Source organism: Psammomys obesus, unplaced genomic scaffold, assembly GCF_907164565.1.
Source record: "Psammomys obesus unplaced genomic scaffold, mPsaObe1.curated_primary_1811, whole genome shotgun sequence".
Classification (NCBI taxonomy): Eukaryota; Metazoa; Chordata; class Mammalia; order Rodentia; family Muridae; genus Psammomys; species Psammomys obesus.
The window spans coordinates 6,682,311-6,697,022 of NW_026596125.1; the positions used below are offsets into that span (position 1 = coordinate 6,682,311).

At 49.7% G+C, this 14,712-nt stretch overlaps 1 protein-coding gene across 4 annotated transcripts in view; it reads left to right on the forward strand.

The window, feature by feature from the left end:
- The window catches only part of Cnnm2 (cyclin and CBS domain divalent metal cation transport mediator 2), a 138,070-nt gene that overhangs the window by 116,394 nt on the left and 6,964 nt on the right, over window positions 1-14,712 (forward strand). For 2 of the 4 annotated variants that reach the window (XM_055630097.1, XM_055630099.1), the window contains 2 exons: window positions 4,730-4,914; window positions 5,505-7,043. In XM_055630097.1, the coding sequence (XP_055486072.1) occupies window positions 4,730-4,914; window positions 5,505-5,714 (395 nt within the window). In that variant the 3' untranslated portion in view covers window positions 5,715-7,043. The other 2 variants (XM_055630100.1, XM_055630101.1) reach the window with 2 other exon arrangements.

Sequence of the window (14,712 nt, forward strand, 5' to 3'; positions counted from 1 at the left end):
GCTTGTATTTTTAAAAACATACTTTTAAGAAAAAGATTGATTTATCTCTGCAAATGAGTGCTGATTTCATGCATATTAGTAGAGGAAATCAGATTCCATTCCAGATGGTTGTGAGCTACCATGTGGGTGCTGGGAATTGAACTCAGGACCTTTAGAAGAAAAGCCAGTGCTCTTAACCGCTGAGCCATCTCTCCAGTCCCAAGCTTGTATTTTTTTTTTTTATCTGACTAAAAAATTTTACATACAGTTCAATTTCAGTCAAACTCTAGAATGCTGACAATGCTTATCTGAGAGGAAAATTAATGAGTGTTCCCTTAAGCTTGCTGCCAGAGAGGTGTGCTCTACTGTCTGTGGTTAGAAAGCTAAAGTACACAGATTGCTACGCGTTGAAGAACAGCTCGGCTGCTACATAGTGAGTTTGAGGCCAGATTAGCTATAGAGTAAAACCCGTGGCATCAAAAAACCCAAAATAAGGCTTCAGAGATAGCTCAGTTGCAAAAATGCTTGTTGCAAGAGGATGAAGACTCGATCTCTAACTCCCAAAAGCTAAGCCTCGTAGTGTGCATTTGTGATTCTGACACTGGGGAGGCGAACACAGCAGGACCCCTGTGCTCACCGGCCAGCTGGCTGAGCCAGATCAAGGGGCCCTAGGTCCCAGCAAGCAAAAAAATGTGGATAGCTCCTGAGGGGCACTCAGTGTTGACCTCTGGCCTACATACACACACACACACACACACGCACGCACATTTTGCGCTTAGAATTTGGCGAGTCTGAGCATAAGATATTCGTGGAGCTATTTGACTCAGACCAGCAGACGGTGCACACAGGCTCTGTACACATTTATAGTTTTCTTCCGTTTATTTTTTTGGCCATGTTTACTGTTTGTTTAAAAACTTGCAGGAGTACTGAAGTTGGTGACTCGAGCCTGCTAAACATCCGCATTTTACTTTACCTGTAGAATTTGAGGTTTCTTTGCTATGCCTGCTCTATCTGGTGAGAAAGAGACAGGCCTGCCTCAGAGGTCCTAGACCACAGGCCTCTGGCATTGCAGTAACAGAGCAACTTCATGAGTGAGTGTTAGACTAAGCCAGTGATACCCCGTCCCTTCCCGAAGGTGCCTATGGTCGCAAAGGAGGCCTGGTTCATTATTGTGCTTGCTGGCTTACTGTCAAAAGAAAAGATTCCCAGGTAGGAAAAAAGTAAAGAAAAATAAATGAATCAAAAAGCCAGAAAACCAAAGCAAAACTGAAAGGGTTTGTTTGGTTGTTTGGGTTTTGAACTAGGGTCTTAGCCCTGGCTTTCCTGGAACTTGATGTGTAGACAAGGCAGATCTTGAACTCACAAGGACACCTTCCCCCCACCCCCACCCCGCCTCTGCCTCCTGGGTGCTGGGATTAAAGGTGAGCATCACTCTGCCTGGCTTGAAAGGTTTTGATTTTGTTTTTGTTTTGTCTTGTTTTTTAAGACAAGGTCTCTTGTAGCCTAGGCTGGCCGCCAACTTGGCACTGCTGTGTAACTGAAGGCGACCTTGAAGTCAGTATCTGCCGCCTCTGGCTCCTGCTGCTCAGAGTGTGGTCGGGTGCTGCCATCCCAGCTAAAACTGAAGTCTCGCCTTGATTACTGTCTTAAAACCTTGGCCTACAAACTTGATAGCAAAACATGAACCTAAGCTTGGGTGGGGCAGCTGCTTCTGCCTCTGCCTCAGGGGTTTGGGCCTCTGGTCTTACTGCAGGGGGGTTTGAATTGCAGTGCTGTGCCAGCGTTGCTAAACAGGCATTTGTGGCGTATATGGACCAATTTACATTCAGAAATTTAGTCCTTCATCTTAAAGATTTTGGGTAAAGGGTGTAACTGGTTGTCCCACTCACTGGGACATCCAGAGTGCACCAGCAGCAGCAGGCAGAACTCAGGCAGCCCACAGGAATGCTGCTCTGTTTAGAACTTGCATTAGAAAGCTCTATTCCTGAGGTCCAGTGTGGATAACACTCTAGAGATGCGTTTGTGAAATTCTTAGAATTAAAAGCTACTGTGAATTGAGTGGAACCCACTGTCATCCCTACCACGGTGCGATAGGGGAGCCAGAGCTTACAGCAAGAGGATAGGACCAAAATGAAATGCATCTTGGAGGCAAATATTCTCTTGCAGAATGGGTAAGCCTCCGGCCTGTTGGTTTTAGTCAAACTTTTGATTGGACACTGTGTCCTTCAGATGTCTATCCTACTCAGGTCTTAGAATAGTGAGAAGCTCCCCGAGCCTGTTTGCATCAGAGTGCTGCCTGGAGGACAGAGTTCTAGCAGCTTCTTGAGAGAACATGCAGCTTCCATCAATGAGTAGCAAACAGCCAACAACCACAGAAAAGCAGCTGAGTGTCTTCTGCCCCGCCTGCAGATTGTCCTGCATTGTCATGAGGGTCCAAGTCTCCCCTCTTTTCACAATAATTTTATATTCACTTAAAAAGTGACTAAACATTCCTGGCTACTTTTGGTAAGCAAAAGTTGAGTGTGAGTCTGTTGGAAATGGCAGGCGACAGAGTTGTCTTTCAAGGTCTGCTGCTTTCCTGTCAGGAGGGTTAGCTAGTGTTGCTGGCCACGTGATGTAAGCTCACTCTTCCATTAGTTGCTGTTAGGATTTTAATATTGTCCTTGAAATGCTGAGCCACGAGGTAGGCTCCCAGCCAATTGTGTCAGGCCCCTAGCTCTGTAGCAGTGGTATGGGAAATGGGTGTCTTCTCCAGACTGTGGCTATAATGAAAGGCAAAGCAAGGGGTCCGTTGCACGCACACACGTACACACACTCCACCCCACCTCACCCCCCCCACCCCACCCCACGACCAGAAAGCAGTGCTTACTAACAGGAAGCCCAGAGGAATCCCAGCCCTGACCTCCAACTGGGCGTCTGGCCAAGAAGCCATGAGCCTGCCAGGTGCCTTGCCTTTAATACCTTGACACCATAGACATAAACACTGTTTCAAAAATATGTGTGGAAACGTGATTTGTGGCTGAAATTTAGAGGTACAGCCCCAGGATTCCTTGTTCAAAAGAAAGATATGTCCTGACAGGTGATGTCATCATTGTGTGGAAAGGCTTGATCCAGGAGCGTGGTGGTGAGGTGTGGGATACGCTAACAGGAAAGAGAACATGTCAACGGGGCACATTTCTCCAGCGCTCACTGGTGTCATGCTGAGCTCAGCACTGTATCTTCCTCTGGGCCCCGAGACCACGTGAGCTGGGTGCCACTGTGCAGTTTACGGATGCTGAAGCTGCTCAGGGTTGGGTTACGCGCTCTAGTTCCAGTGTAAAGCACTGGCTTTACCACACGGGTTCTCAGGAGGTGGCAGGGGCAGTAGGGGGCGCTGCTGAGCTGGATGGTGCCTGGCAGTGGGAAGCCAGCAAGGCCACCCGGAGCTGTGACAGCTGCTAGAAGAGAGGGAGCCCTGGTGGCCTGCTGTGTCCTGTCCTAAGGGGGTTACCAAATGGAGATGGCAGTGAGGGTGGGCTGAGGGCTTGGTGCCACTCTGAAGGGAGGAAAGCTTCAGGGGACATAGTGTTTCAGGTTCTTTGGGGTTTCAAGTTGCTCAGTGGCACTGCCCGAGCCTATCACTTGAAACAGGGGTAGACTGCGGCCATAGTGACAGATCCGGCAGTTGAAGGGCAGGGCCTGCTGCAGGCTGGTTCTTCTCTGGGAGCATCTAAGGACATTGGAAGATGGGTGAACAGGCCACCTCTCCTCCTGTAGCAGTCTGTATCTCAGAGCCCATTTAATGTGTGCAGTTGGTTAGAACAGTGGGATAGAAGCCTCCTTAGTGGGGAAAGTGAGCTTTTATTTATTATTTCTTTGTTTGGTTGGTTTTGGTGTTTTTGAGACAGGGTTTCTCTGTGTAGCCCTGGCAATCCTGGAACTCCCTCTGTAGACCAGACTGGCTTTGAACTGAGAAAGTCACCCTCCTCTGCCTCCCATGTACTGGAATTAAAGGCATGTACCACCACACCCAACTGGAGTTTTATTTTTACCAGTTCGTCTTTAAAGCTGCAAGGAATGGGGACTGGGAGAGCTCTGTGTTTGAGTACTTGTTTTTCCAGAGGGCCCAGTTTCAATTCTTAGTACCACCTGACAGCTTAAAATCTGTAGCTGTAGTGCCAGGGATCAGTGCCCTCTTTTGCCCTCCATGGGCATGCCCAGCCTGTGGGACATAGACCGCAGGCAGAATACCCACGCACGTTCAAGTAGAAAGCTGTGAGCAGTGCCCTAAGCAGCAAGAACACTGAGATTCTCCTGCTCTTCTCCCCTCTCTTTCTGAATGCTTGCTCCAAGGAGTTCACTGCAGAAACCCATAGCAGCAAGACACTGGGCCTGTCAGTGGTTTACAGCCACCTTCTGTGATGGCACACCTGAAGGGGCTGTCGGCTAAGAGGCGAAGGACACAGGCCGACGGGACTTTGATCATTTGTTTTGGCTTCTGGAAAATAATAAAGAGCCTTTTTATGTTCCTCATTTGTACCAGGCAGCTTCCGTGTCCTGGCTATGTCCCCAGTCCCATCTGGTACCTGGTGATGTCCCCTGGAAGATGGGTTCCCAGCTACAGAGCCTTGGCCTCTATACCCAGAACGGGGTCCAGCACAGCTGAGACACGTGGTCTGGGGAGAGATGCAGTTGTACCTTTCATGTGCAGCAAGCACTCTCCATCGGCTCTACCTACAGGGCTTTAAAGGCTGTTTTCTCCCTTTTCTAGGTGAAAATAAGTCACCTCCTCGCCCCTGTGGCCTAAATCACTCAGACTCTCTCAGTCGGAGCGACCGGATTGATGCCATGACGCCAACCTTGGGGAGCAGCAACAACCAGCTCAGCTCGTCATTCCTACAGGTCTACATCCCGGATTACTCAGTACGAGCCCTCTCTGACCTACAGTTCGTCAAGGTGAGTGGGGGAGGGCTGCCTGGCTGAATCTGGCAGGCATGGCTACGTCCCTGCCAGCTTGTCCACTCAACATGGGCTTCCCTTGGCTGTCAGAGCACCTCACCTCCCTCTGCTGGGCCCAGCACACAGGTTGGGACACACATTGATCTTGGTTCCATCGCATGAGCAGCCAAAGCAGACGTGGCCTTGCAGGAACTGGGGCGAGGGAAAGCCCTCCTCAGTTCTCTGGGGCCCGTGGCTGCTGGATCTGCTTGACCTGGAAAGCGCTGAGGTTGCCTTCTGCCCTGGAGACAGGGTCTTCTCTTAGACATCTTTGGGAGACCAAAGCAGCTTTAGCCGCTGGAAGCTCATCTCCAGTTTCTAGTCTCTGAATGTAAGAGGCCAGATGTAGAAGTGGTTCTAGCGCGGGAGCTGCCTGGATCGCTGGGATCAACCTGAACTTCAGAGTGCTCGGTTTCTTCTCAAGGATGATTTTCTGCTAGAGCCCTGGGCCTTTTGGGGTGTTCGGTGTGTGATGCGGTGTGAGAGACAAGAGAACCTGAAAATAAGTGTTCTCTCGGTTTGTTTTCTGTGTCCTCTTGTGGTCTCAGATCTCCAGACAGCAATACCAAAATGCCTTGATGGCGTCCCGGATGGACAAAACCCCTCAGTCTTCAGACAGTGAAAACACTAAAATTGAATTGACTCTCACGGAGCTGCAGGACGGGCTGCCGGACGAGACGGCCAACTTGCTCAATGAACAGAACTGTGTGTCGCACAACAAGGCCAACCACAGCCTGCACAGTGAAGGCGCCATCTAGGGCCCCTCAGGCCCTCCGTGTCCAGCCCTCCTGGCCTTGGTCTGACCGTGACTCCCGCTAGTGTGAGCTTGTCTGCCATGCTGCGTCCTACAGCATTGAGACCAAAGACTTTGCCCCTTTCCCTGGAAGCCTCAGAGGACAGCAAGCTGCGGGGGACCGCATGGGGAGGGGTGGAAACTAGACACGTGACACCGACAGCTGGGGCATGGCTTTCAAGAATTCGGAGACAAACTTCTTCCGCCCAAATAGAATCATGTTTATTTTTTCAGCACCTTTTATCATTTCTTTCCTCCCTCAATTTGCATGAATTTAAAAATTGTTGGCATTTATTTTTTTCAAGAGATCATGTTTTTGTTTTTAAGTGTCTTGCAGAGTTTTAAGTAGGTCTGTCTGAGCTAACTCTGCTGTGACCCCACAATGTGACCCTAACAGGATGGACTTGCCCCTTGAGTGGCCTTCCTTGGCTGTCCCCAGGAGGGAGACGTTTCCTCTGTGCCCACGAGTGACGCTGTGGAACTTGATGGGTGAATGAAGAAAACCATGACATTGCAGAACGTGCCAAGTCTGTCGTCACTGTGGGTGTCGGCAGAAGCTGCAGGTGCCCTGTCTGCAGTAGTGTTGCTGTGGAAACCTGTCTAACCCGTCCCTTCCCCTCAGGAAGGCCGCCGTTTGCTTGGGATGTGATTTTCCTCCCACCCTAAGGAATTTTTATCACCAAAATGAATGTTAATGAATTTTAAACCCATGGTTTATCATTGGCAAGAGGCAATGACTTCCTCCCACATTCCTGTAAACTGGGGAGGTCTGGGACATCGCCTAGTCCCTCCCCCCACCTTTCCGGCCCCCACTCTTGCTAACCCACGCTGCTGCTCCAGGTGCCAAACGGAACCCCTCCTTGGGGCTTCTGCGTGAGCATGTGGCGCGGTGGCTGCACTAGTGCCTCTTTCCCGCTGGGGTTCGTGGGGCAGCGGAGTGGGGCGGGTGCACGCAGTACTTGGCATTTCAAAATCTGCGCTTTTAATGGAAGGAACAGGGGATTGACTGCCTGTCCTTCTGTAGAGCCAAGGGCCCCCTCCCATCCTGTCCCTGGACTGTGGGGCTCAGCAGGGGCCGTGGCCCCGCTTAAGGGTGCCTCCAGTGAGAGCAGCCCGGACAGCCAGTCAGCTTGACCCCGAATGGACTCAGAAACCAAATGTGCGCTGTGACCGGTTCATGTGTGTCTCTGTCTTATTTTAATACCAAACTTACCATGTGTTGCAAAATTCATGCCACAGGGCCGGCCACAGGGCCACAGGTACTGTTCGGGTGGCCACGTCCTTACTTAGCTTGTTTTAGGGGGCTACCTGCATTTGCTGGCGACGCTTACACACTGAAATGAACTCCTGGCCCTAGTGTTCAAGAGGATTCTCACTACCCAGGTCACTTCTGGAGAAGAGAGCCTTCGTGTGCCTGGGCTTCCTGCACAGGGAACCCTCGGGCTGAGTGTCAGTCTCCTCCTCCAGGTAGGGGGTCTGCTAGCTCCAGGTTGGGCTCTGGGAGGGTGATGTGTTGGGTTGGTCTCCTGGTGGGGGTGGGGGTGTGAGAGTGTGTGTGTGTCTGTCTGTGCATGTATGTCTGGAACCCACAACTGTGTGCACGCTTGGCAGGTGCTCTCTCCCTGCCACACCTGTAGACCTTGGCTCGGGCGTCTGGTGCCATGTCCACTGACAGTGTTACGCTGGGTGGCGATCCTGGCGTGCTCTCGGAAGGCAGACTGCCTGGCAGAGAAGGTGCCCTTAGTGGAGGGCCCTGGGGAGTGGCCTCTAAAGGGGCTGAGTGGCCTGCTCTTGGCACCTAGCCTGCCACCTGGGGATGAATTTCCCAGGATGGAACCCTGGTACACTGTGAGTGCCCCTCTTCAAACACAGGCAAGTGAAAAAGTGTAATTCCTAAGGAGCGCCCTGTACCTGTGAGCTCTCCAGGTGGGCAGCGCTCCACCCTGTCAGCCCCAGACAGCCTTCCCTGGGAGAGAAGCACCCGTGGACCCCTGTCAGGGTCTCACTGTGCGTGCATCTGGAGTCGAGTGCTTATTGGGAACCAAGCTCTCGTCAGCCACCACCCACTGTGGCAGCTACTGTAGAGGTCTCTTGCAAAGGAGCTGGGGAGTGCGGTTCTCAAAGACTGAGACTGGCCTGCCAGCTTGGTGTTCATTTCCCATTAGTGCTCAAGGTACCTTTGACTAGTTACTTGTGTAATAACCAGGAATTCAGAATAGTTCCCGAGTGCCCAAAGGTGAAATGGCCCTAGTTCTAGCTGCTCTGGAGAGAGCTCTCAACCTCCAAACAGGGCTGGCATCTGAGTGAGCAGCTCTTCAGGTCTTCCCTCCCAAACAGACTCCTTAGACAACTGAAGGAGACGCTGGCTCTTCGCCCCTCTGGGTGGGTCCTGGCTAGAAGGGCACATACCGTCTGTGGCCTCACCCCATGGGCTTCACAGCCAAGAAAGACTGGCAAGTAGTGGAATGGCCATGTTCGGGGGCTCCTTCCTTGTAGCTCTGGCCTGTAACCACTCCTGGGCTGCTGCATGTGCAAAGATGGAGGGGGAGGGGTCACCCAGGCCAGACTGAGGCCAGAGGACAGGACAGCAGCTGGAACTAGATGCCCTATGTACAGACATTGCTGTGACACTGTCATTGCAAATGAGGGTCTCTTCCTCGCTGCCCTTTGTCCATCCTCCAAGTCCAAACTCTAATAAACTCTTAGGAAAACAGAATCTTGAAATTCATACATGAGTATTGGGGTGCTAGTCAACTAGCTTAAACTTTGGTTTTGAATTTGAAGGTGCCACCTCTCATACTCTCTGTGGGCATAGTTGACCTCATGTGAAGGGAGCTGAGCCACAAACCACTTTCTCATGTTATTCTAAGAAATGTGTGCAGGTGTTCAGTGCAGAACTTCACACTGATACGGAACACTAACTGTGAAAAGTCGCCTTGCCACCCAGCTCTGTACAGCTAACGGACCAGCTTTTCAAGTCTAGGAAAAACATGGCATGTCCAAATGCATTAAGAAATGGAGCAACAGGATTTTGAGTTAAGCAGGGACCATGAACTTCAGCCCTCAAGTTATTTGGGTTAAGGAGCAAACCAAGTAGGTGCTGGCTGAGCCTGTGTCCTGGCTGGTGAACACAAGCACCTCTGTCCTTTTCTGAAAGCCACCAGGGATCTGCCAGTCGCTGTGCCTGGACTGAGGGGATGTCTCCCAGGGGTGAACAGGCAGGTTAACTCCCTGAACTGGTGCAGGTACACACTTATCCCTGGGCTAAAGAGCAAGACACACCATGTAGCCCAATCCCTGTGGCTTGGCATGACTCCCTCCATGCTCTGATGTGCTTTTCTTGTGAAGGGCTGATGGCTGTTCAGGCACTTAGGTACCAGTATGTCCTCTCTTTCTGAGGGATCAGGCTCTTTCCTGGGTTATGTTTGCTTCCAGTCTGGGCCATAGGCTTGTGGTGCTTCTGTCCAACAAGGACAACTGGATAAGTTGTAGGCTAGCCCAGAATAGGAGTTTAGAGGTGAAGAGGGAAGTGATTGTAGGGGGATTTGGAAGTTTTTTCCCATACAGACTTATCAGTAAGAAACCAACTCAGTGGATTTTTATACCTCAGGGCCATTTACTTCTGTGCTTGAGCGGCTGATGGGAAAGATGAACTCACTGAGGCTCATTTGCTTCTAACTTGAGGGATGAGTAGTGTTCCAAGGCTGAGCTGCTGTTACTGGTCTCCAGCCTGGGATGAACAGGCCTTCCTCCAGCACCCTCCTGCTGGAGTTGATGCTGATTTACTGGTTTTCCTTTTGGAGGGTCCCCATTGTCCCCCACCTCCCTCCAGCCAGGCAGCGGGAGCAGCTAAAGTGAGCATCTGGGGACCTTTGCTTCTTGGTTCCCTGTGGCTGACTTGGCTCCTCCAACTTTCTTATAGCAGAGCCATTGAGACATCTCAACTGCAGTTGTTTTAAATGCCTTTTGCTGGGGAATGCCAGGCAGTACTTGAAGCATTATCCAAATGGCAAGAGTCGGGTCCTAGTGTCTGTGTGCACACAGCTGGAACACTGGAGAGAGATGGACGTCAGTGTTTCAGATGACGATGGCTCGGCTCTCCCTGGCTTCACTTGGAGGGCACCTTCTGGTGCTGCTCACATCTGATCCATATGGATTTACTTCGGGTGCTGGATTCTTCCAGAACCACTCTAAAGAGAACTGTCAAAGGGGCCTCACAGACCTGAGTGTCTACTCTTCTTGGAGACACAGGTTTCTGACATACAAACCGCTGGGTCCCAGGTCTCTAGAACAGAGGGAAGTGGGGCAGAATGGTTCTTAGGACTCATTCCCGAGAGAGCCCTGCCAAGCTCCTGATTCACTACTACCCATGTCTGGTCTACTGTGAAGAGTCTATCAATATATTGACTTTTCTTATTTTTTCAGTCCTTTACATCCACAAATGTATATGCTTTATTTTATATTATTTATTATGTACATATGTCTCTACTGTTAGTCTATCACCTGTGACTAAGACACTGTTTTGAAGCCCCTCATCCATTGAGCCTAGGGTTTTGTTGTCCCTTATTGGGTGAGAGGGTGGTGGTATTTTTGTTTGTTTAAAAGGAAAAAAAAAATAATTGCTGCTCTTACACCAGCTTCATTCATTGCCTTACCCCAAACCATTCCCAATGGCCAGTATTTGGGAGGTAGATGGAGGCAGAACTCCTCAGGTCTCCATGGTGTTACTGAAGAAGTGGCTTTTGGGGGGTTGGGTCTCTTCCCTGTGCAGTAGTAGCATATGGCTGAGACCAGAACCTCCTTCCTCATCCCCACCCAAGCCAAATCAGTTTCCTGGTCTCAAAATGATGTTCTCCACTCACTTGGATTACAGAATCTGTATCATGGAAGCTACCTGGCCATCTAGGCTGTGAACATGCCTCTTCCTCGTGTCACGGCCCAGTTACCAACATTGCTGTGGGCCTAAAGCAAGCCCTACATGGTCTGATTTTCCCCCTCCCCAGCAGTACCCACTGTATCACAGTGTCCATTTCATGCATTTGAACAGTGGCATCAATGGAAAGCTAAGCAAGCACAGGTCACGTGCACAGGCTTCACGAGCTGACTGTCATGATGGACGCGTTTATAATTCAAATGTTGTAGATTTACAATACCTATTTATTTGTACCAATTTATTTGTAAATCTTGTGATTGTTTTTAAAAGGTTTTGTTTATTTCTACTATTCTATTTAGATAAATGGTTTTCTGTTCACCCTTTTAGCAGATGTGTGTGCCCTCTTTCCTCTGTTTTACACCAACTATTTTGTTTTCTTCAGCCTTGGTCCCTGCCCAATCACATGGCTTCCCTGGTGGGAAAGCCTGGACTGGATCATATCAGGGCATCTCCTTTGGACAGACCCTGCAAAGTCTCGTGTTCAGAGAAATGCAAGCTGAGTGCCTCCAGAACACAGCTGGCGCCTGGGGGTGCTTCCAGGGAGTGAGGCCTGCCCCATTAGATTGTGTCTGCTTGACTTGCCTAGTGACGCACGCAGCTAGGCAGACAGAAAGGCTAGCTTTTCCTTGGCAGTAACAAAAGCCTTGTACAGGCTTCTCAATTGGCTATTTGGGTTCTCTAAACCAGGGAGGAAAGTCAGTCCATGGGTGAGTACCCTCAAGTGAGATGTGGCAACAGGTATGGGAGGCATATTAGACGTTCCCCGGCGATTGAGGATGACCGACAGTGATCTTCTGTCATCACTCCAGAGCTATTCCTTTGATCCCTCCTCACTCAGGTGAGAAGACCCCAACACCTGCTTGGTGATCCACTACTTGACCCTTTCTGAAATCTTTCATTTTTCTATTTTCTATTCAAATAAGCCTATGCTTTGATAGCCAAGCCGTGAGTGGCCCCTCAAGAGCCCTACTGCATTTGACTATGATGTTCAGTCTGCTTTATTCAACCCCTGTCCTCTGTGGGAATGTCTCAGTGGAGTAGTGACAAGGCTAACTTGAAAACCTCTCTCCGATCATTACATTCCCTGAAAGGAGAATGAATGCACCTGTGTCCCAGTGAAGTGTCTGGCTCACTTCCCCTGGACACAGGGCACAGACCAGCAGGTCAGGAAGATGGCCACAGCGCATTCCCTCAGCTAGCTTCAGTGGCTGGATTTTCATCTAGATGAGGGGGACAGGCAACCCCTGTGTGCAATCCTGACCACACTCCTGGCTTCTGAGTTCACGTCTGAGCCGTACTGAGCTTAGTGCTTCGAGGAAACAGAAACGAAGAGGACCCTACAGAAAAAGGGGTAGAATGAACTTTCCCTAGCTTGGCAGTGACTTCTGGCAACTTGTATCTTTACTTGCAGTGCTGGGATCAAACTGCACAGGACAGGCAAGTGCTCTGCCATGGAGCCACACCGCACCTATTTTAAGATTTCTGGAAGGCAATACAATTTCATGAGACATGTATTTCTCATTAAAGCCCCCGAAGTTTAATTGTATTAGATTGCCGATTAGCTCTTTCGCTATGTGGTTGCTTCACTTTGCTGCTTCGGGCCTCATATCTGTGCTCATGTTCACAGGCACAAATGTTCAATGAGTCCTAGGATGAAGGAGTGGGTATATGACCCTCGTCTTAACTTTGGCATTTGTCCTGGCAGATGGTCTGAGGAGCAATGGAAGCAGGACTGGGGAAGTGCTTCCTGCTGTTCTGTCAGTGGCTCTGAGGTGCTGAAAACACGGGAAACATCAGGCAGGCAGGGGTCCTGAGACTGAGTCCATTTCTACATCTGACTTGGTGGTCACATGCTTCAGTCACACACCCACCAGTCCGACGTTAACTGCCAAGAACCTCTCAGTAAGGAATGGCCCTTTAATAAACTTTGCAATGCTGGGAAGGTTTGCTTGGCAAACTCTCAGAACTTGAGACTTGAAGGATAACCGCTGTATCCACGGAACCGATGTATGCACTGCGCACTGGCTCCTTACCTCAGTCCAGTCCTCTGGGGCTCATCTGCAGGCCCTTGGGAGGAGCCAAGTGTGAAGCAGCTACCCTGCTCTTCTTCTAGCAACAAGATGGAGTTTAGGTACTGTGCCCCATGTGAAGAAGCCCCAGGATCAAAACTGGGAATTTCATTAAGCTGGAAAATACTGATTACTAAGACATGTGGTGTCCAAGTCTGCGAGTCAGAGATGGTTTAGTTCCCCATGTTGTGGCTCTAAGAGGAACTTAGGGGGACCGTGCGCACTCATGCATCACTTCAGTGGGAACGTGCCGAGAACTGTCACTAGGCAACCTCCCGGGAAGAGCACGGCAATGCCCTCTGACAAACACACAGTTGCATCAGCAGACAACAGAGCCTATGGGGCCACTGGGGCCTACGGTCTGTTGCCGACTGACACTCGTGTGGCATGAGTGCATTTCTTGCAATGACAGTGTAATGTCACCTTCTTTTACGTGGTGCGGTATGTTGAGAAGCACGGTGAGTGATAAGGATAAAGCTGTTAGTTTTGTAAATGCATATCCCTCCTAGGCATCTGCCTTTGCTATTTCTGCACAGCAGTGTCTGTGAAGTGCCGTTTCTCTGTTAGTGGAGGAAGGTGGCAGGCCGTGTGCTCTGCTGTCATCAGGCCCTGCTGCTTGGCTGTCGCACACGTGTGTCATCTATGCATCTCATCTGTGGCAAGAATTCCACACTCGGGCATCCTATATGTGTGATTAGAAATTGTTCCCTCTGAGGAAAAGCTTAAGAGAAGCGAATTCTAGCCACCACGAAAGAATACCACGAAAAACTAAGTCCTGAGAACTTAATTCTCAAAGCACACGGGGAGCAAGGCTGCTAACAGTATGGCAATAGATGGTCTTAGTTCCGACGTTTCCCACCATCAGAAAGAGGTTAAATAGTTTCCATAGCATGGAATGTGAGCGAAGTTCCTGTCCTAATACAGACTTAAACGTGCAGTTGTTTATCTCAAGCTACTTGTGGCGAATGAGCAGAGTCTTTAAAAGTGCTCAAGAAGCCTTGGAAAAATTGCAGGACTTTAAAGTTGTTAAACAAATAAGTCTGATTTAGAAATCTCTAAACATGGACAAGCTACTTTTAAATCTGAAATGTAACTGCATGCAGCTTTTGTAAGCAGCTTCCTAAAAACAATGTGACTTTAAAGATCAGTAGCTCAGTTCTATTTTAAACAAAATTGAAAAAGCACCTTGCAGTAGCTTGAAGGGGGTAGCTTAATTTATAATATCAGCAGATCTATGCTTATGGTTAAAGAGAATCTTGGGCATGAAACAACTTTTTCTGCTTCAAGTGGTCTCTGAGATGTCTATGCTCTAACAGAACGCTTCTGCAGAGGTGTGCATGAGGAGGCAGCTACTGTGGCCACGGTCCCTACCGCCACACATTCCAGTCTGGAAGTTCAGGCTAGCACTGAAGAAAGGACACTTAAATTTTGAGGTGAAGCCTGCACAGTCTGAAAACTGAGGAGTGTTTTCAGAATCCCTAGGAAAGGTTCTCAAGAGTGATAGAAGGCCTGCCATTTTTGTCCTGAATCATTCAGGTTTAAGAAAAACAATGGAGAAGTTTACTTGATAGCAGAGAATTCATACTTTGCATTCCGAAATGTCCCAGTCACAGCTACTCGGTCACCTGCCATACTGGCTGCCCAATACGTTGTGTGTGTTAGGGAGGGGATCACCTGCTGGTCTCTTACAGAGCCCTGGCTAATTAGCAGCCCTTTCTGGTGACCCTGAGGAAAAAGTGACTCAACATGGCGCTCTTCCAACTGTGTTCTCTCCACCCAGTGGAGTGTCATCGCCAGTCACAAATGTTATAGACACAACACACAAAGACGCAGAAAGCAAGCTGAGTGGCATCCCCCTCTGCTAACACAAGGTGATTCTGCAGCTGTCATATGCCACGTAAAGAGGATCTGGGCTTGAAAAGACAACATTATCAAATGAGGTGACGCCCTCAACATCAACA